This window comes from Erithacus rubecula, assembly GCF_903797595.1.
Source record: "Erithacus rubecula genome assembly, chromosome: 4".
NCBI classification, from domain to species: Eukaryota; Metazoa; Chordata; class Aves; order Passeriformes; family Muscicapidae; genus Erithacus; species Erithacus rubecula.
In genome coordinates, this window is record NC_136686.1 from 32,278,143 (window position 1) to 32,299,738 (window position 21,596).

Consider the following 21,596-nt stretch of genomic DNA (forward strand, 5'->3'; position numbering starts at 1 on the left):
TATAAAAATGTTCAACATTGTTTTTAGGCCTCAGATAACAATTCCTCCACAGGTGACCTATGGTCAAAAGGCCAAACACAAAAAAAAAGAACCCTCCAAGGCAATTGCAAAGAAACTGGTATCTGGCCTATACTCACTAGATTTCATGGCATTCGGGGCGTTGGAAGGTGCATTCCCCCAGCCTGTGGTCGATGCTCCTGTATCATCTACTTCACCCCACCCGGGACTGGTTTCATTTGGCTCACCCCAGGCGGACGTACCATTGTCTGGAGCAGGTGGAGTGCTTTTGCTCCAGACTGCACAAAGGAGAAAGAGGTTTCATTACAGACCATTTAGACAATGAATTGTTCACTGCAGTGCAGCCCCACGTCATTCATCTACTGCTTTGCTCTTCTTGTTCTGGTTCTCAGAAGCGTGGGTGCAACAGAATTGACAATCACTCACAACAAATTTAGAGAGGGCACTGACCTCCAGGGATGAAGAGAATGCTGTGATGAGTAATATTCTTCTCCCAGGTTAAACACGAACCCCACATCTAATACTGTCCTCCTATGCGTGAACTTTTGTGACTAATTGCAAGCATCTAACTTAGGGGTTTCATACACTGAATAAAGGTCATATTTGCAGTACATATTAAACCAAGATAGCAGTTTATAAAATGTCTTTGAGTCAGAGGAAGAGATTATGTAACAATAATTTCTTAATTTCCAGGCTACGAAACTTGCTCTCGTCCTTATTCCAAAGAAAGTGTTTTTCCAATCATTCTTTATCATACAGTAAAGCCAAATTTGACTAAAAAACTGTCACAGATGTACTCAATAAAAAAAAAAGGCCATTTAGTCCAGAGAAAGGGAAGCTCAGGGGAGACCTTACTGCTGTCCACAACTATGTGAAAGCAGGCTGTAGCCATGCTGGGGGCAGTCTCTTTTCCCAAGTAACAAGAAATAGGACAAGAGGAAATGGCCTCAAGTTGCACCAGGGCAGGTTTCAAATGGATATTAGAAAAAACTTTTCACCAAAAGGATTGTCCAGCACTGGAACAGGCTGCTCAGGGAAGTGGTTGAGTCACCATCCCTGAAGGTGTTTAAAAGACCTGCAGATTTTGCACTGAGTAACACAGTTCAGTCATGGACTAAGCAGTGTTTGGCATATTAAGTTTATGGCTGGATACAGTCTTAAAAGTTTTTTGATTCTGTATTCAACTTGTTCTTCAGTGCTCAAACTGAATATGCAGATTTGTCAGCTAACAAACGTTTTCTTTTCCTGGCAAAGTGACCAGTATTCAGATCACAGTTACTGAAGTACAGTAAGCAGAGGACTGATGGATTGAAATTTTAAAGACACTTTAAATACAGAACCAAACATTCAAATAAGGATCTGGTTTTCTTTATAGAATACAACTATCAGGAATTGACAGCTACAAGCATCCCTCCTCTGCATTAAGGTCACAAGTCATACATAGGAGAAAGAAAAATGCTGAAGAAAGAAATGAGACTATTACCTGATGCTTGTGATTTGCTAGTCATTGGAGTAGGCAGGCTCTGCTCCCGTGGGGCCTGTCCTCCTTGTGAGTTCTTGTCCCACAGATTCACATTCTTATAGTTGTAACTGCTAGGATCTCCCCACGCTGAAGTGCCATCATCAATATCCATTTTTCGACTGATTGACTGTGGAGAAGGTTCTTCCCAGCCACTAGGCTCCTCCTCTTTGGGGGCAGCTGGCTGTGGTCCATTGTTCCAGTTTGAGTTTGGAGGCCGCCCATTACTTGGAGTTTGGGGCGGTGGACCCCAGGAACCAGAAGACTCCTGCTGTTGCTGCTGGTGCTGTTGCTGCTGCTTGTTCCAGGAGTTGGGCTGTCGACCCGTCTCGTTCCATGTTGAAGTTCTTTTACAATCGTCCCATCCACCCTTTGAAGCAGAGCTTGTATTTGCACCATTACCCCAAGTTCCAATCTCATTTTGCCCGCCTTCACCCCAACCAGACACTGGCTTGTTTCCTGCACTTTCCCAGTTACTGTTTTTCGTTTGGTCAACTTCCTCTCCCCAACCGTTCTTTCCAGAAGACCATCCTTGATTAGTTTGCCGTCCACCCCACCCCTGATCCTTACTAGAGCTGTCATTCCAAGAGGAAGATGATTTTTCTTCTTGCCTTCCTCCTCCCCAATTAGAAGAATTGGAGTTCTTATAGTCATTCCATCCTCCAGTACTTTTGGGGTCCTTCCACTCCGTTGGGGTTGAGAGCTCACCCCATCCAGACTTGTTTTGATTGCTTTGGCTGGGTACATCGCCCCAGCCCCCTGAGTTCTTTGTCTGTGTGGCAGAGCTCTCCCACCCCTCAGTTCCTTTATCAGACTTCCCCTCGGGCCGTGGCATCTCTTCAATGTCCCACACAGTATCTTGCTTAATTTGAGTCTGGCCCCAGCCGGTGTTTGAAAGCACTCGGGGGTCCAAGTCAGTCCTGCTCAGCAAGGTCTGCAGGACTGCCTGGCAATCAGGATGCGTGGGCCTGTATGATCGGCGTCCAGAATTGTGACTGTCACTGCTTCCTGCTTTGTGGTTGCTTCCAGTGCTTTGACCTCCAACCTCACTTCCCGCAGAGCTGGAAGATCTTCCCCAACAGGGAGCCTGGGAATTGCCTTGGTTTTCGGGAAGAGGGTGGCCTTTTTGATTGTCCCATGCTCCAGTGCTAGAATTTGGTTGGTTTGGACCACTCCACTCTCCAATCTTCAGTTCATCAGACCCAGACAGCTGTTTCCATTCTCCCTGAGAGACCCCAGATGTTAATTTGTTCCCTTCACCCCATTTGCTTTCATTTGCATGCTGAGGGCCAAAGTTCCAAGACCCACCACCCGTAGACCGGTTATTGTTATCCCAAGAATCACTTCTTGACCCATTAGGTTTTTGAACAGAAGCTCCTTTCCAGGAGTCCTCTCTATCCTTTCCATTGTTCCCATGGTTTCCAGAATTGCTCTGCCCAGAGACTGTGTCAGTTCCAGAAGACCCCCTAGCTGTACCCCAAGATCCAACACTCCCAGTCTTTCTTTCTCCAGTGCTTTGAGAAGGGGTGTCAGTGCTCCTGGAAGGGTTCCCCAAGCCCATTTCAAAGGGCATTCCCTTATTCTCCATAGGGTTTGGTGAACTTAAGTTCAAGGAGTTAGTGTTTCCATTTTTTGGTCCATCAGTGTTATGAATTTGAGCCTGTTCTCTGCCAGAGACAAAGTTAACACCCGCATTTTCCATCTTTGACTGCTGTTCCCTAGAGGTCTGACCTACTGTGCTAATCTGTGCATTTGAACTACCACTATCAGATTCCAGAGTTCCTTTCCTAGAATTGCCCTCTTGAACCAGTGCTGGCCAAGCAGATGGGTTGCTATTTGGGTTAAAGTTGCTGAAGCCAGAACCGGGACTGATTCTGTCTTGTCCACTCAAGTTCCTCCAATTACCTAGTCCATTGTTACTCTCGGCAGCAGGGTTGGAAGATTGAACAGATTTAGCCTTGGGATCAGATTTCCAGGCCCCAAGATTACATTCGTTTCCAGCGCTTCCAGACTGGCACTGGCTTCCTTTTCCTTTGTTACTAGTGGTGCTTCCTGGCAGAGCGTTCTTCTCCAAGCCAGGGTTCGAGGCACTGTTGTTATCGGTGGTGTTTTCGGAAGAAGACTCAGCATCTTTGCTGGCAATACAAGGCCACTCTTCCATGTCAGACCCGTCTACAATCACCTTGTCCCAGATGTGACTTGGGTTGGCGTTGGTGCCGCTGTTGGAGGAGGCTCCAGGACCCCAAGTGGAATTTGCATAATTTGAAGCAGCAGCACCTCCAATTGCTGAATCTAAAAGAAAAAAAAAACCAAAAAAAACAACAAACAAAACACACAAAAAGGTCATTAGTAAACCGTTTTATTTACAAACGTAGAACATGAGATTTTTAACATGAATTGTCGCACTTCTTTTTGCAGAGCATAAACTCTATAGTGACTGCTGCAACACTATCCATAAGTGAATATATACTACCAGTACTGGTTCATAGGACAGCTTTCATGAAAAAAAGGCAAACAGCTTAAAAAACTGGGTGGGTGACTGCTCTGTCAGCCTCAATTCCTATGATATATATTCCAAAGTAAAGATCACAATTTCTGGTTGTGAACACTTTGAATAGAAGATGAGCTTTCAGTGTCCGTCTGAGGCTTTCAGCTCATTACCTTAAACAATGAACATCCAATGAATGCCTTCCAGATCCTCCTTCACCGAGGCCACCAATGGGGATCCAGACTTTACAGCAAGGTTACAACTCCCTTGTAAGTTTGGAATATTGATGAACAGTAGTTTGTCTTCAACCACTAAATCCCACCCCACCAAGAACCAAAAGATCAAGCAGTTCCCAAGTACATTCTGTTCCTTCTGTTGCTTTAACCTCAAATGCAATCTGAACAATAGCAAGGAAGTATGACTCCACTGATATTTTTATCCATCTATCTTTTTAGCACAAAGTAACCCTTTTTTTTGCTTTCAATTAAAAAACCTTCTGATTAGACAGATCACAGGAAGAGCTTAAGAAGGACAAAGACAAGCTCAAAAGCCTGAACTTAGAAATGGTTTAGCCAATGAATGATGTATAGGCAGCTCTGAACTTAGCAAGATCTCCAAATCAGTGACTTTAACAGAACATTTAATTTCTGTGAAGACTTTCTAAAAGGGGGTGCTTGCTTACATATAGCATGCTAAGACACAATTTAATGGATTGTTTTATGAAACCAGCCTTCCCTTGCTGTATTTGACAGCAACAATAATCAACTATGGAAAGACTTTTAGTAATACACTCCAAACCCTTTTGTCTTGTTTATCCTTATTTATAACAGCTACTGGAAGAACTGCAAAGAACACCCTGCACTGGTATGAGAAAATAGTATACTTGGTGTCATCTTTCAGGGTACTAGTTTTGTCAGAAGGATTTCAATCCTGGTGGAAAAAGGTCCATGTGAAGAAGGATTATGTGTTATGACTTTTAGTATTAAATCACCACCTACACCACCTATGACCATTTGGTGAACATAAGAATATGAGCAAGTAGGTAAGCTGCATGATTCTCCCCTGTTGGGAACCTGCTTTTGTGTTCTCTCACGTGGCATGAATTTAACCACAGTATCAGTGCAAATATGCTCAACTAAATTGAGCCAAAACTGAAGTTCAGTGTGTCAACACCAGATCTGAGGTGGGATAAATGATGTGCAAGGCAAACAGCAACAGTGCACTTGCACAAGCACTGACAGAGCACTAAGACAGCCCCAATCTCTCTTGTTCACCTGCTCACTCCCACTCCTCTGGCACACCTATTCTCACATGCTAGCATGTATGTTCTCACTGATGTTCAGTTAGGTGAATGGGTAAAAGCCATCCAGACTGAAATCAGCTTTAAAAAACAGCCTGATTTTATTATAATACAAGTCAGATCCCCAGCCCAGCTAACACATTATGGTGCAGAAAAACTGATTGTTAACCACTGGCTAATACAGCCATGTAAGCTCTTGCTTGTGAATGCACCATTAAGTGAAGTGTAAAAATATGAGAATTCGCAATACCAAATTTCAACCTCAGAAAAACAAATATTAAATGTCAAATAATCACATACAACTTAAGGAGGCCCTCAGAATACTTCAAAATGTCCTCATATAGTACACCCAACAGCAAAAAAAATGTTACTCATGTAAAGGTTTTAAAAAAACCTTTTAGAATGCTTTTTTTTAAAAAACAAACTTTTAGAATGCTTCACTACTACAAACTTTCCTTAGTCAGTCTACTACAATAACTGTGAAGGCATATCAGTGCTAGGATTTTATATAGGAATCACAGACTTCAGGGCATGTTTTGCTTCAGGTTTTTTATCAAAATAAGTTATCTCCAAGACACCTGTTTTGAAACTGGTAAGTTAAAATTTTGCCATTGTACTTTGACATTCACTTTCTCCTTTATGAAACAGCAATTATGAAAGACAAGATAAATACTCTGTCAAACAAATGAAATCAGGTAGTGAAACCACAAAACAAATGGAATTATTAATTTTCCAGGAATCCTATTTGTTAAGGACAGCCATCCCACCTAGCTCACTTGGTTCTGTACAAGTAACCTCTGTTTTTAATTCCAAACCACAGGGAACTAAAAAAAGCTTGATTTCGAAAATGATAGTAAAACAATATCCCATTGATCTGGCATGATTTTCAAAGAAAACTCAGACATACTGGTATTGTTATTTCCTTCTTTTTCACTTTCAAGTACTTAATACTTCTTTTTTAAACATCCTTATTTGTTAGAATTAAAGCTGACCCTGACTTTTCAGGTCACCTAAGCCTTTCTTCAGAAGGCAGACATGTTTAGTTGTAATTTTGTTTGTTCTACTATTATAATTAAAGAAGAAATATTACAGGTCATGCAACTCACCAAGGGTCTAAAAAATTCAGGAGCAGCTATAACTTTCCCATGCTCATGAAACAACCCTAAAATCAATTTATCTTCTGGATCACAAAATGAATGGACAAGTGAAAACAGAAGAGCCACCACTTGTAGAAAAAGCTTATCTACATACAAAAAATAAGATTACTACAAAAAAGAGTGAGGAGAAATAGGTCATCTTTCTGTTTTATGCAGGGAAGACTTGACAGACACCTGTCCTTTGCAGACCTGGCATCTACATGTCTGTTTTATGAGATGAGACAAAAATGTGACAAGACAGGAAATTCTTGTCAAAGAAACCTGAAGAGCTATTAGAAACTATCCAGTGACAACCATAAAATGCTGTTTATTCATGCCTTGTGTTTACCTCGCTGCAGAGAATTTCAGCAACCAATTAAAACTACTCAAAACATACTTGAAAAAAAAATTAAACCTCTTGTTCCATCTAGTAGTGAAACTTGTATCCATTGCTGCAAACAGAAGCCTGTACACTGGAATAGAAGAAGCTCCCCAAAAGCCACCTGAGTTGTGTTATATAATGACAAGCTCATGTACAATCTCAGCCATTCCCTTTCCGCCATGCGCCGGCGCGTTCATTTGACACTATCCACTATCACCACTCGCCTGTTGCAGTCCCACTGTCGCTCTGCAGCAGTGCTCCTGTCACTGGTTGTGCGTTGTTTGGGTTTGCTCCTGGTGCTGCTGGGGAGGGAGGCCCTGCTCCACCCCCGAGGAGCATGCAGGATGGCGGAGGAGGCTGCCCACGTTTCAGTAACACTTTGTGGTCCTGCTGGCAACGGAATCGCGGCGGCACCTCCCGAGGCATGTAGCGGGCGGCGCTTGGCGGTTGTCCGTTCGGCACTGCCACCCTTTTGGCATTGTTGCCACCATTGACTGGTGGCGATGGAGAGTTGCCAATTGGGCTGGCAGCCACTGGTTGGCTTAAACTTGGTTTCGTCACTTCGGGCACTGAAAAACAGGAAGGATGAAGATCAGAAGTTTTTTTCCACTTAAACCTGTGTTAGCTACGAGAACTCACTGTGACTCTTTGTTTTCTTATTTAATCTCTGAAATACTGTGCAGCTTCCACCCTCTCAACAACCAAAAACAATTTAATGAAGCAGGAATAAGCATAGCAGCAGACCTTTTGCTTCCATCTGCAACTCTGTAGTCTAGGATGAAACTCTATGTTCATCAATTTTGATCTAAACCCAAAATTTCTTGCAAATGTAAAGCTGGCAAAGAATATAATCTAGACAGTGAGAAATCTTAAAATATGAGCAAATGTAACTAGCTCCACCTTCCTGATCCTCAAATGTTTTTTTTAATTGTCATGCATCATCATCCAATGGGAAATGTGAAATCAGAACCCAAGTTTTCACCTCTTTACTAAGTCTGCACAGCTGCTGCCTAAACAAACAAAAAGACTGGGAAATAACCTGCCTTCTTTTGGATTTGAAGTCAACAAATCTGAGTTCTCTGTGCTGCTCTTAAGCAAGGCAGTAAGCTCTCTCACCCAAAAGACAGTCCTACAAGGAGCAACTGCATTTGGCTCACTTAAGGTTTCCCTGCTGGTCACCAGGTGCTCCTATCTGCTCCTGAGGACTATCATATATTGGAGGAGAAAACCACAAATCCTTGAGAAGCTAACACCATCACAAAATTTGCTTAAGAGCCTCTAGACAAACTAATCATAATTAGTAAAACTTTTATTCTCACAAATGTGAGATCAACACAAGTAGGTCTCTCTTTGGCAACATGAATGCATCAATTCACCACATTTTATTTTATAAGGGTTTTCTGATTTCTCTAGATAGGCTTCATTGCCCCAACCCCAAAAAGGTGATGTTAGCCATAAAATCAAGTTACTATTTTAGTCCTTTTCCTTCACAAATGGCAATTTCCCCACAAAATTTACCAGAAACTGATACACAAAGAAAATAAAATGTATTTTTACAACAGCTAAGTTATTTACTTATTTTTAAGATGCTCACTCATCAGTCTGGCTTCTCTACTGGACTTTGATGTCCCTGAATTTAAGTTTCCAAACCCAAGTAAGTTTCATTCATTTTGGTACCTCACAATAAGCAAGCAGGACTTTTGCTGTCTTTCATTCCCTTTATAGAAGTGGTTTCAGTCTTGGCTTTTTGTCTAAAACAGTTGTAAACCAGAACCAAGCATTTTAGCTAACCTATTTCATCCACAATACTTTTTCTTTCTTCAGGTATTTTGATGCTGCAGAACAATTGTAGCTTCTCCATTTTCATCACCCCAACTCCTTTCTTCCGTATACTCATATTCAGTATTTCATCTTTAGTCATAAGTTCCTTTTCTAACAGTTCTGATAAAGATCTGAATCTCAGCTCAAGTCAATAAAAGCACTCCTTCGTATCAAGGATTCTTACCTTTGGTTTTTTGATCTGTGACCTGCAAATTAAGAACAAGAATGTAAATAGAGTTTTAAGCAGCACAAAACAAACATTGAACATGTTGTGCTAAATCACAACCTTAATATATTAGCACAGGAACATAATTTTTCATTGAATGAAAACAACCAACTGATGAACTACAAGTCTAAATAGTATTCCCAGTTATATACACACATATATATACAAGTTTTTTGAAAGAACTACAACTTCTGTAGTAACTCTGCCTGATGCAGAAGTCCCTGGCAGAAACAATCATACTCTGTTCATGATTTTAAGTCATTCTCTCTCATCCTCTTCCTCATCCCAAATACGGGCTTCCAAAGCACAAATAAACATGTGCTAGAGCATTACAGTTCTCTCAGATTTTGGAGGTGAATTATTTCAGTTCAAGTGTAACACAGCCTTCCTTCTGTGAGAGTATCCTTACAGTAGACTGTTGGGGCTTGAAGTAACCACAGCAGTCTGTCTCTCTGCTATCTTCCTATTTCATCTTTCCCAGAACATCTCTTCCAAAGAGAAGTAATTCTAAACCTTACTGGATTCATTTCCACACTTACAAAAAGTACCAGCAACATCTAAAATGTAAGTCTACTGAATGCAACAAGAAGTCAATGACTGAAATGAGCATTCACATTGGCCAACATACTCAGTATGGGTTTTGCTGCATCCTACATTGTTTCAGCATAGCAGATTTCAAACTACAGTAGCAACTAACACAGCACTGGTATATTCTCTGGAATCACGTGTATTGTAGCATTTTTTTAACCTGTCCATCATGAGTTCCACTACAGAATAATGAAAAAACTGTAAAGATCATCATGTGTCAGGTTCTATGACATCTATACTTAAATGAAATTGCTGAACTAGTCCATATTTCTGGAAAGCACAGAGCAATAGTATAGAATAATGAAAGCAGAAGTAAAAAGCAGTTTATTGTTGAAACTAACCAAGCCAGAACTCCTTTGTATGGTAAAGAATGAAAAGAGAAACTGCACTAAATTGCTATGGCATCATTCCCTTTGGAAAGATGAAAACTGCAATATGCAAAGTGGAACATTCAGTAAAATACAAAATATTAAGCATTGTAACCTCACAGACATATACCACCCCAAAGCCTCAAGGACAGTAAAAACGTATCTGTACCCAAATTGTGTCTGTACCAAGCCAGACATCAATTTTCAACTACACTTATGAAAAATCCTGTATGCATCAATTACGTCTTCTATAACAGCTAAAAATTCTGTTACGCACTTAACTGACCCTGATGCGTGACTACTAAAGGAAAAGGGAAAAAAAATATTAATTATTACAAACCAATAATGCTGATAAGGTTTACAGTAGTCAACAGTAGATACATTTTGTAAATTAGTAACTTATCTACTTGAATAAAAAACATTTTACTCCATTCTTGAAAAATTCTACATGATAAACAAAAATTACTTTAGACTGCAAAAAAAAAAAACCCAAAAAACCTTCTGCCTATAATATCTCTCTCTCCCCTAGTCAAAATAATCTGGTTTTGTGATTATTTTCATCTAAAATTCAAAAGGTGAAATAAATGTGACAGTGTCTCACATTTACTCAGAGCTGTCATCTCTCTGTGGGCAACCTATGAGCACTGGCAGGGCGGGAGCAGCTACAGGGAATGGGAAGGTGGAATAAATCTCAGCCTACTGACAAGCTACCAAACAATCCCCTGGACACCAAACCACAGATATATGTTACTTAAAGAGAGGTCAAGTTCACAGCTTAAATATAAGTAATATAAGTATAACTTCTCTTCAAGCAATTTTTAAAAAAACTTGATTTCTTAAGTTTCAGATGATCCAGACAGAACAACTGTTTCATGTTAAACAAATTTAGCTTGAAAATGGTACCCTGTAATCATTGCTGCTTATTTGGTGAACACCTCCAGAGTCACTAAGAATGAACACACATTTACATTTTGTCCATCTGACTGCCTGCTTTGCTATTCTTAACTATCTCCAACTATTACTGTGAAGTTTGGCCTCTAGAAGATTGAATTACTTAGTCTTTACCCTTCCTGAGAGTGTGGCAGAATATGTACTGAACAACTTAGTAGGTGAGAGACCACACAGGAAAGCTGGCAAATCTCTTTTGTATTCAAAGCACCAATTCCTCAGTAAACACAGTACTGTTATCAAGATGATCACTACATCCTTTTCAAGTTTCCCTTTTATGACTGAGTATCAGCACACAATCCTCAAGTCTCTACTCTTTATTCATAAGGGTGTGCTCTTTCTGGTTTCTACATACATTTTTTTGTACTTGAGCATTAAACAGCACCAACATGAGGCAAAAAGACACTGGAGAGGCCTTATCTGTAGCAACTGCTCTTTTGCACTGTTATTTGGGATGTATCAACTGGATGAAGACAACTGATACACTCAGCACTCAGTTTAAACTGATAAGACTCAAACTGGTGAAAAAGCCAGACTAAAAAAGACCTTGAATAAGCCAAAATTCAACTGAAGTTGGTGCCGTCTGTTCTCAGCCAAAACCCACAGAATCTAAGAGGAAACACTGATCTTTCATCACCTGATCTGTTACCAAAGCAACTGAAAATCAGACTACTGAAAGAGACTAAAGCCTTTTGCTGTCAGTTTCACCAAGTCATTCACACTGTAAGGGACAGACTCTGGAAATCTAATACACAGTTCCTACCCGTCCTCCACCTGGCCCCAAGAGGCTCCTCAACCTGAAACAATCATCAAAACTGGATTGCACAGGATCATGTGAAACTCAATTTTGAGCATCTAAAGACACAGGCACCACAACCCCTCTGGGAAACCTGTTCCAATGGCTGTCCAGCCACATATATGCACAAAAAAGGAGGCTTTTTATGATTAGGCAGACTTGCAATATATACATAATGCCTTATGCTTTGCCATGGGGCACTGTGGAGAAGAGTCTGCCTCCACCTTTTTACTCCCTTCCATAAAGCATTAATATACCTTGATGAGATCCCCCAAGCTTCCTCTCCTACAGGAGGAACAGTCATAATGCTCCCAGCCTCTCTTCATTTGTCAGATCCTCCAGCCCCTTAATCATCTTAAAGGCATTTTGCTGAACTTGCTCCAGGTTGGTTGCACCTATCTTAGACTGGGAAGCCCAGAAAGGATTTTACTGCTAAAAAGCACAGCAAACAATTTAAAAGACTCAAGCTCATATGCCAAGTTAATTCCTAGAACAACCTGCCAGATTTTTTTACAAAATACAGATCTTCTAATACACCAACTTTCAAACTCGTTTTCAGAGCAGAAACAATTTTTGACAACTTACAAACTTTCCACAACTCAGACTTGAACTGGTAGACTTCACTGAAAGTGCAATTAGCTACAGAAAACATAAAATGCAAGTAATACTTAACATAAAACAAACTGAATCTTCAGTAGTAAATATTTAATATAAACTTCCTTAAGCATTTAAAAAAAAGGATCTTCCTGCTCTAATAAATATTAATTTTACTGCAAAAATTGCAAAACCTCAACAGTATTTGAATCCACCAACATCTCAAACAAGCAGCAGTTGTGTAGAGAGATCCAAAGAAGCCATATTAAGTAACTTAAATACTTTCTATTATATAATTAATTTTATTTACGTAAATAAAACATAGCACTCTAAGAAGAAGAGATATCCAAGTGAAACACTTTAGTTCCAGGAAAATAATGCAAAAAATGTCTTTAAAGAAGCACTACTCTAAACAATAATTCTTAAGTTCAAATACAAACAATTTAGCATCTTATTACCACCAATACTATTTATGTTTCAGCTGGATAAAAGCATTCAAATACCAAACCCCACCTTCTGAGCAGAGTCCTTCTTTTTCTTATCCTCTTTCTTCCTTTTCTTGTCTTCCATTAACTGTTCTTCCCTTTCTTGCTCCTTCTCTCTGTCAAAACATGAAAAACAATGGTCTGAGTACAATCAAGTTGTATAAGAGCCACACATACTATAAACCTCTTCCCTGCAAGAAAGACAGCAAGCTATCAGATCCCTCTTATCATACTTCATTTCTATCTAAGGGTTTCTGTCAAATTGTGATAAGAAAAGCACCATCTAGCTCAATAGGGCCACAATCATGCCACATGCTGCATAAAGGAAAATTCCTTTATTCTGATCAGGTCTTATATGGCAGTTCCCTACATAAATTAATCACATGCCTGACAGTAGAAAATATCTTCAAGACATTTTGGCCAAAGTACTTTTATAATTGGGTCACGCTATTATTTAACGAAGAGTCTCATGAATCTTTTCAAATGGTATAAAAAGAAAAAAAAAAAAAAAAAAAAAGAGAAGTTGTAATTTAATATAAGATAGTTTGGTCTGATACAACATTTATCTTCACAAGGGGAAGAGATTATTCTATTGCCTGTAGCTATGTCACTTGTAAGAGACTAGAAGTGTCACATCAAATCAAACCTATCATTTATTATACAAATCTCTAATTTAATTTCTAGACTATTGTATCCACCCACAGCATTTTTGTGATGAAACTTCTAATATAAATTACTTTCCAGGGAATCTATTTTTTCCCCCAAGAAATTTTTTTCAACAAAAGGAAAAAAAAATTTACATGCAGCTGCTATTGTTGTCAAGACATCATCTTGTTGCTATGTTCTGTGTCAAATACGAAAGTACTATGAAATAGTTAATTTACTGCATATATACTATTGGCTGAGTTGTTTCTATGGTGAATCCCATTTTTGTTAACCAGTTCTCTTCAATTCCTTAAAATAAATTTAAGGCCAAGTTTTCAGCTTACCCAGAGTAATTTCTTTTTATAACAAAGGATCAGGAAAAAGATCATTAATGTAAAAAGCAGATTTGACAGATGAGGAATAGGATGAGAGACCCTACAAATGGGAACCAACTAACAAGTATAATTCACAATCTTTCAAAAGAAAATTTTATAAAAACCAGAACAGCACTACAAACAGAACTGTAATTTATAATAGTACTCAACTATTTCTTGTATTTATGCCTAAATCAAAGGAATTTTTTGACCACAGTTTAAAAAAATGAAGAGTTGAATTGGCTTTGCTATCACACTGTACAGACTTTTCTTTGAATTGCATCTATACAGAAAAGGTGAAAGAAATATTCTTTTCATTTTCACTAAATACTCCCAAGGCAGAGTGCAGAGACATTTACAAAACTGATTCCTACAAAAGTATTTTGAGATGCCATGTATTAATAGCTTCCTGATTGAACACTTCCAAGAACTCTCTAAATGACAAAGGTCCTATAGAGAATAATACATGACTTCCTGGTTTCCTGAAATTGGGCTCCCCTTCTTCGTGGATGGATGAAATTGATAAGGGCAAGATGAGTCCTTAATAATAACATCCTGATATTGCTACCAAAAGCAATTAACACACTTTTTTCCGTGAAGCACTGGGGAGTTTAGTGTACATTGTCTGTCATAGCACTGAGACAGAATTTTTTGTTTTCTATAAGCCATAAATTGTAAGCAAGATAAAAAAGCTCTCTCGTGACACCTTCAGCATTCAAAGTTGCCATGACTTCAAATTATGTTTGCTACTTTTGTCTTGCCAAGCTATGTATACCTTTTGGGCTGCAGTGCAAGTTATAGCTATGTGATCTCCAAAAAACTTTCTTGCAGCAGGCAAATGTTTAAAAAGAAGTTTAAAAGGAGCTATCTCAAAAGAGCTGCTGAAAAATGGTACGACCAAAATACAAAATGACTTCTAGTAACTGCTTGGCACACAGGCAGCTTTCTACTTAAAAGCACTTTCCTTACTTTTGTGAACAGACGAGAAGGGAATAGAAAAGAAAGAGAAAAGAACCACATTCACAATCACAGCTGAAGCTATGGCTTACAGTGACACACAGCACTAAAAGGATTCAAGGACAAAAGATGCATAGCCTGAAAGTAATCACCTAGTTATGGTCTGCTTTTGTGGTAAATTTAGGACATGGAGATTGTTTTTTGATCTATGTGGACTAAGGCTGCAGAGAAGCCCTTTTGTTTTGCAAGACAACCTCTCTTTCTGCTCTTCTGGTAGAAATTTAATGTTCCATTGGGTGCATCCTCAGCAACTACAGCACAGCAGCAACCAACACTTGGTTTACTTCATTTACCAAAACTTCATTTAAGCTTCAATTCATGTAAGCTCTACTAAAGTGGAAAGGACCTATCTGAACACTAGGGTACATCACATTGAGACCAAAGAGCCCCTCACAAAGTGCAGAGTGAAACCTCACAAACATGTCCAAGTTATACTTTCCAAATGACAGAGCAAGAATAGATGCTACAGACACACTAACAGTGTACAGCCACAGTGAAAGTTCACTGAACTAGAAGAGTAAATGTCTTATTGTTATTTGGGGTACCACAAGTGCTGTCTTCTCAATTCTACTCTTTGATGCATTTCGTAACATGTGTTTTATGATCAAGGATTTTCCTCTACAGGTGGATGCAAGATGCTTGTTGAATACAAGTTAACTTGCAGTATCGAATGTTCTGAAAAATTCAACATCAACAAAGCTTTCAATCACCTCCTCGATTTATTCCAGAGATAATGGTGCCTATTAACTTCTCATGGGCTTCCTGGCCTGTTGAAAACTCAGGGGTTCATCATGTGCTTTCCAGCAAATAGCTGCTCACACTGAGGAGATCAACAGGAGGAGAAAACCCATCAACTCCATTTAGAGTAATACAATACAGTACAGAGTGAATTTAGAGTAATACAATGGGGTGTGGTTCCGGGTTTTGTTACGAGCTCACTGTAATGGGAACACAGACACACCACAACCCTGAAGAGGAAGTCTGCTAAATAGCAATCAGCCAGCTTTTTAATCTAGTTTTTTTTTTTTTTTCCAAGAATGCATGTGTTGATCTAAAAATACGACCTAATTGCACTTTAATATCTCCCACAACATCTTAGAATCAACACTACTGAAAAGTATTTAAAAAGCATAGTGCAGATTTTAATCCCACTTATTTGAAGCAAGCCATATTAACAGTTTACAAATTATGAGAATGATGAGAAACTAAATTGTAATCCAAACTTCATCCTAATTCATCCAGTTACTTTCATCCTAAAAAAGCCCAGTAGCTACAATGCATTACATCTTATCTAAGTTCTTAAAATAACCTCTTCTAGCTAATTCAAAAGCAGTAATTTTTGAGAAAAGTTTTTTACACTAGTTTAAACTGGAGACATAACAGAAAACAGTTGTGAAGTCCATATTACTAAAACATCCAGTTTGGAAAAAAAAAAAAAAAAGGGCAAAAATAGACATTTAAGAAATGCATTCTCCCTTGTAACAATCTACCTGTTTTAGAAATGGAAATTTCCTGTAAAATTCTAAAACTCATTTTTCCAGAAAATTCTCTTACAAAGAATTGTTCTGAGAACATTATGGTCTTAAAGCCCAGGTAGAGGAGAGAAGCTGCCTTCAAAGCTCCTGCTGTCATGAACTGAGAGACAAGATGACGTGCAATGTATTGCACACTATCTGCTGCCAACACACTTTGATAGGCAGAGATAAAGAGTCACACAGTATTAGTCTACACAAACCCCATAATCCTCTAAGGTCACCCTCAAACTAAAACTGCACCAAAAAAAGAAGTGAAATGTAAGAAATGAAAATTCCTAAAGTGGCACTTTAGTGCATGCAACTCCCAGTTTCCTTCACATCACAGGACAACACTGTGAGGGTTTGGAAGTTGTTCACAGATGAAGGTGTACACCAGACACGAGTACTGTGAGTCCTCTTCCCTCCTCCTGAGCTCACACTTCACCTCATTTCAGTACAGTCAACCCGAGTTAGCTACACTATGACACAGGAGTGGCAGCAAATGTCTACAGGTGCACCCTGCTCTCTGTGTTGTGATAAGCTTAAGGCAATTTACAAACCTGTTGCCAAATTGTGAGCCAACATGTGCATCTTCTTTCAGAACACCATGGTTCTGAAACCACACTTGCAGGACCAGAAGCATTTTTATATCTATATAGTTACCACATCACCTAAACTACTAAATCTTCCCTCAAGACTTCAGCCACAACTTACCAGAGCTAAAGGCCTCCACCATATGCAGAGAATGATTTGCACACACAGACCACTGTCACTTAGAAGCAAAACATAAGTTAGTAATAACTCTTACAGATAAGCCTCTAGTGATCCAAAATATCAGACCACGAATGTATTTCAAGTCTTTTGGAAACAGACAGAGAGACTCAAAACTTGATTAAACCAGAAATTTATCCAACAATAAGGTATCCAAGACTGGTCAAGATTTGAAGCAAAAAGAATTTCAAGTGAACTCTAACTACAAGAACCGAGCTTCTTACTGCTGGAAGTTTTCTTGGTATTGTGATAAATTATGCAGCCTGGATACCAGCAGAATGAGGCATCACACACTGGTGTCTGAGATGTGTTGCAAAACACCTCTATAACAAGCTCAAGCCCCGGTGCAGCTTCCAAGACAGAAGCTCCCCTCAATCCATAAAGAGATAAAATCCCTTACATGTAAGTAAAATGTCTTCAACAATGCTATTTCATGAACACCTTGCTGCTGCCACTGGCAAGTGGCTTTCATTTTCTTCCACTTTTTTCTTCTTCATCAAGCTCTGTCCTTGACCTTCGTTTGCTTTGACCTTCTCTGGAATTCAGCTGAGTGTATGGGAAGCAAATTCCATTCACAGTAATGCATTAAAAAACATAAGCTGAATGGAACTAAGGGTCAAAAGCAATGAAGAAAAGGTATACTGCAAACTACCAAGTGAGTTCTTGGAGGTGCAAGCCCTTCTTGCTGCAGCAATGAACACTGGCAGTCTACAGCTTGAAACGCTCAAGGTGGGTGAAAGCTTTTAAATTGTATCAGGAAGCTGGATGTCAGGGACTAAAAATGAAGTCAAATTAAAGGCACCACAACTGGAGCATAGAAATCCTTAAAATTTTACTTCACTTTCATTTAACATACCCCACTTAACAGACATGCTCCATTATTTCAGCAGCATGAGAAGAGTGTGGCATGTCCAAACACGCAAGTGTTCTTCAGCGCATTTAAAGAGAACATCAAACAGAAGCAAGATGTAACACAGCATGGAATAAATCCCAGGGCTGACAGACCTCACATTCCTAAAGGTAAAATTACTTCCACTAGACTAAGCCATGTAAATAAAGAGTTATGATCTTGCTGATCAAAAGAGTCAAAATGGGATTAATTCATTTCATTTTTAAAAAAAGTTAAAGTACTCAACATCAGAGCCTTCTTTCTTATCAAGCAACACTTGCATGCATAGATTAGACAGCCATAAGCCATACAAAACACACTTCCATGGGAGATAGCCATTTCAAAAGTCAGTCTTTAGGCTGAACTGAGAAAAATGGAATATGAAATTACTTTAGGCCAAATTATTTCTGATGTTTATGAGGAAAAACAATTGATATTTCAAAACAGCATTCCTGAAGATCTAGGGTATAAAAACTTCAGAGGGGAAAAAAAAAACCAAACCTGTTTGCTTGCAATGAGACAGAAATTCAGATCACTACTGAAGAACTGCAATGCCAGTGTAAGGGATAGACTGCACAGTTCAAAACTGACCATCTAGTAAAAAGATCATTGTCCCACACTTTCTGAATGTAAGTGAAATCTAGATAGCAAAACTCAGCCCTTCTGAATATGAAATGAAGACTTTCTTATGTGCAACGTGTAAATAGCATATACACAATATGTAAGACAAAAGCTTGTCATTTTTCTCTCCCAGGGAAAGCTGTGGATTTTATAAAAACACAACATATACTCACCATGTATTAAATAAAAAGACTTTAGAAAGTGTGTTTTCAGAAGTGCTCTCAAGCAGCATTTTCAAAAGATTATTACTTTGCAAGGACTCAGAGTAAGCTGCTTTTTCTTCTCTTTGGCCCAAAACCAAAAGAGTGTCAGAGCAAGAAAGCTGCATACTTTAAATAGTGCATCTGGCACAAGCGATACGCCTTTATCGCAGCCCAGCATCAGTAACTGGACGCTGCTCCAGATAATAACCAGCTTCAGAACACCAGCAAACTGACTTGGCTAAAAGTACACTTTTCTAGAGGAATGCTCCTCACAAACTATTACTACTCTTGTTAAAAGAGGGAAATTAATTCTTTGTGGTATATTCTATATATATACACCTATGCACAATGGTTTATAGAGAGACAGCAACTGAGCATAAAGCGCTCTTTACTTGAAAGAGCTGGATGGTGTAAGCCCTACAGAACAACAACAAATGATCACAAAAATGGAGATTTTTTCTCAATTCTTCAGCAACTGAAGGGGCAAGAGTATAATCTGGAGAGAGAAGGCCAATTCCAGTTTTAAGAGTCATCTGTTAATAAGAAAACCTTGAAATATGTTAAAAAGATAAGATTTAAAAAAAACCAAAAATCTGCATTTCTTTCTTGCATTCCTTTAAGCAGAATTATTCTTTCCAGCTGTACAATTTCTATCCATGTATCTATTAAAAATTACTTCCAGATACAATCGGAAGCTTCTGAATGTTAGCCAATTGACAAAAAGGAAAGCTTTAAGAAACTGGAGATCTACAGTTAAAGTTCTAGACAGTAAGAACTGAGCAAGTTTTTCCTCCTACTTCAGGCTTGAAACACTTTGGAGCTCTTGCAGATCTGTAATTATTATTTCATAGCATGAACACTCATGCGCACCAAAGACACAGGTAAAGTGTGTTTAGACAACAGAAATGTGGTAAAAATAGCCCAAGAGTGGCAAAACACGAGGTTACAAATTTCCCTGTAATTAAGATGCCCTATAATGTACCTTACCAGGACATGCCTTTGGCAAGACACAGTTCCATTCAAGACTTTAAGCTTTTATGAGATTATGAAAAAGACTCACTTTTCTTTAAAAACTACTCACACAAGTAGAAAGCTGCATTATCTGTAAGTGTTTGCCAAGAACCACGCCTGTGTCATTCTGACAGCCACAAGGAACACCATGGACCAGTAAAGAACAACAGCTACCAGAATAAACTCAAGAAACAACCTGCTACAGGGACACAAGTCAGTTATTTCACAAGGAAAAGAGAGCTGGCCATCCTCAAGATCTCTGCTCCTCTACCAATAATCTATCCTGGTAATATGAATTCTTTCAAAACCCAATTCTCACTAACACCATAATGTCAGCAGATAAGACAACAGACAACCTGGTAAAATATTTCTGTCTCCCATTAAGTGAAGATCTTTCATTTCTTCAATTGTGTGTGTGAGTGAAAAATCACAGCCCTGGACAAATGACAACTCTAAGGCAGCTGCTGCTGACCTTTTCCTTGCCTGTGCAACTTTTTTTTTTTTTTTTAATTTTTTTACTACACCATCCAAAAAGATCTTACCTCCCTCGCTGTGCATAAAAAATAATTCCAGAGTCCTACCTCATCATGCAACATGGGGTTTGAAGTGAACTCAGGCTGTCTGGGAAAAGTGTCAGATGTCAGTTATAGGACTAATGATTAGTCTGCAAGAGATGTGTGCACAAGTATTCGGCAGTGTTGCTTTTTATTAAAAGAGACACTCTACCAGTTTTATCATCTAGAATGGTTTACTTGTCAGAAGAAAAAAAATCCTTTTGTTTGAAAACTAACAGATACAAACTTATCCCTAAACAGTTCTTTACAGATAATTTTTTTCAGTCTTGGGGGCTTTTAAATGTTTTTTTTTTTTTTTTTTTTTTTTTACAACCATTTCATTTTCTAAAACTAGACTATACTTTGTGCACTAGATACATTATACCCTTACTGGCATCATTACCAGAATCACAAGTAATTCTGACTGAAGTGGCCAGAGCCTGGTCTAACCTCACACTCAAAACAGAGACATCATCAAACAGGTTGCTCAGGACCTAGTCACATTCTATCTCCAAATCTAAGAAACACTACTATCTCTGTGGAGAACTTATTCCACTTTTTCACTCCATACATTGCATTTGCCTTCTGATACCTAATCAGAATTTCTTTACTGCAACTTGAGTTTGCTCTCTGCTATTTTATCGCTGTACACCACCTCTAAGAGTCTGGCTCTTGATACCCTCTCATGAGGCAGCTGAAAACAGCAGTAACAGTACTCCCATAGCCCTCTATTTCTAAAGCTGAACAAATCCACTTTTCTCAGCTTCTCCTTCAGCAAGATTGCTCCAGAACACTAATCATCTTAGGACAATTTAACATGTCACTGTCCTTCCTCTGTGAGAACCAAAACTGGACACACTTATGTTGAAGATGGACTTAAGTGTTGAATTCCTTCTCCTGACTGTCTGACTGTATCCTTGCTAATACAGCACAATATATGGCTGGTTTCTTAATAGCAAGGACACCTTGCTGACTCAAATTCTTTTTCTTTCTCAGTTTTTTTCCACAGAGCCACTTTCTAGTCAGTGGCTGTCTAACCTGTGCTAGAGCAGGGGGTTATTTTGACACAGGTGTAGTACTTTTCATTTACAATTGTTAAATTTCAAGGGATTTGTCAGGCCCTTTTCTCCAGCCTACTGCATTCCGCCTGAACAGCAACCTTAATCTCCAAAGGAGTCAACCACTCAGCCACATTTGGTATCACCTGCAAAGCTACTGAGGGTTTGTTCCATCCCAAAAACCCTGTCATTAATAAAGACGTTGGACATGATCAGCACCAGACTGCCTGGCTGCCAGTGCACTTCACACTGCTGACCATAACCAGCCCT

General features: G+C 39.1%; 1 protein-coding gene across 16 annotated transcripts in view; it reads right to left on the minus strand.

Annotated features, from left to right (window-relative positions):
* The window catches only part of TNRC6B (trinucleotide repeat containing adaptor 6B), a 133,236-nt gene that overhangs the window by 40,473 nt on the left and 71,167 nt on the right, over nucleotides 1-21,596 (minus strand). For 13 of the 16 annotated variants that reach the window (XM_079304660.1, XM_079304659.1, XM_079304665.1 and 10 more), the window contains 5 exons: nucleotides 12,698-12,785; nucleotides 8,849-8,870; nucleotides 7,068-7,412; nucleotides 1,502-3,829; nucleotides 138-296 (listed from right to left, as the gene is read on the minus strand). In XM_079304660.1, the coding sequence (XP_079160786.1) occupies nucleotides 138-296; nucleotides 1,502-3,829; nucleotides 7,068-7,412; nucleotides 8,849-8,870; nucleotides 12,698-12,785 (2,942 nt within the window). Of the gene's footprint in view, nucleotides 1-137; nucleotides 297-1,501; nucleotides 3,830-7,067; nucleotides 7,413-8,848; nucleotides 8,871-12,697; nucleotides 12,786-16,195; nucleotides 16,247-18,673; nucleotides 18,804-21,596 lie in introns of those variants that run through there. The other 3 variants (XM_079304655.1, XM_079304657.1, XM_079304661.1) reach the window with 3 other exon arrangements.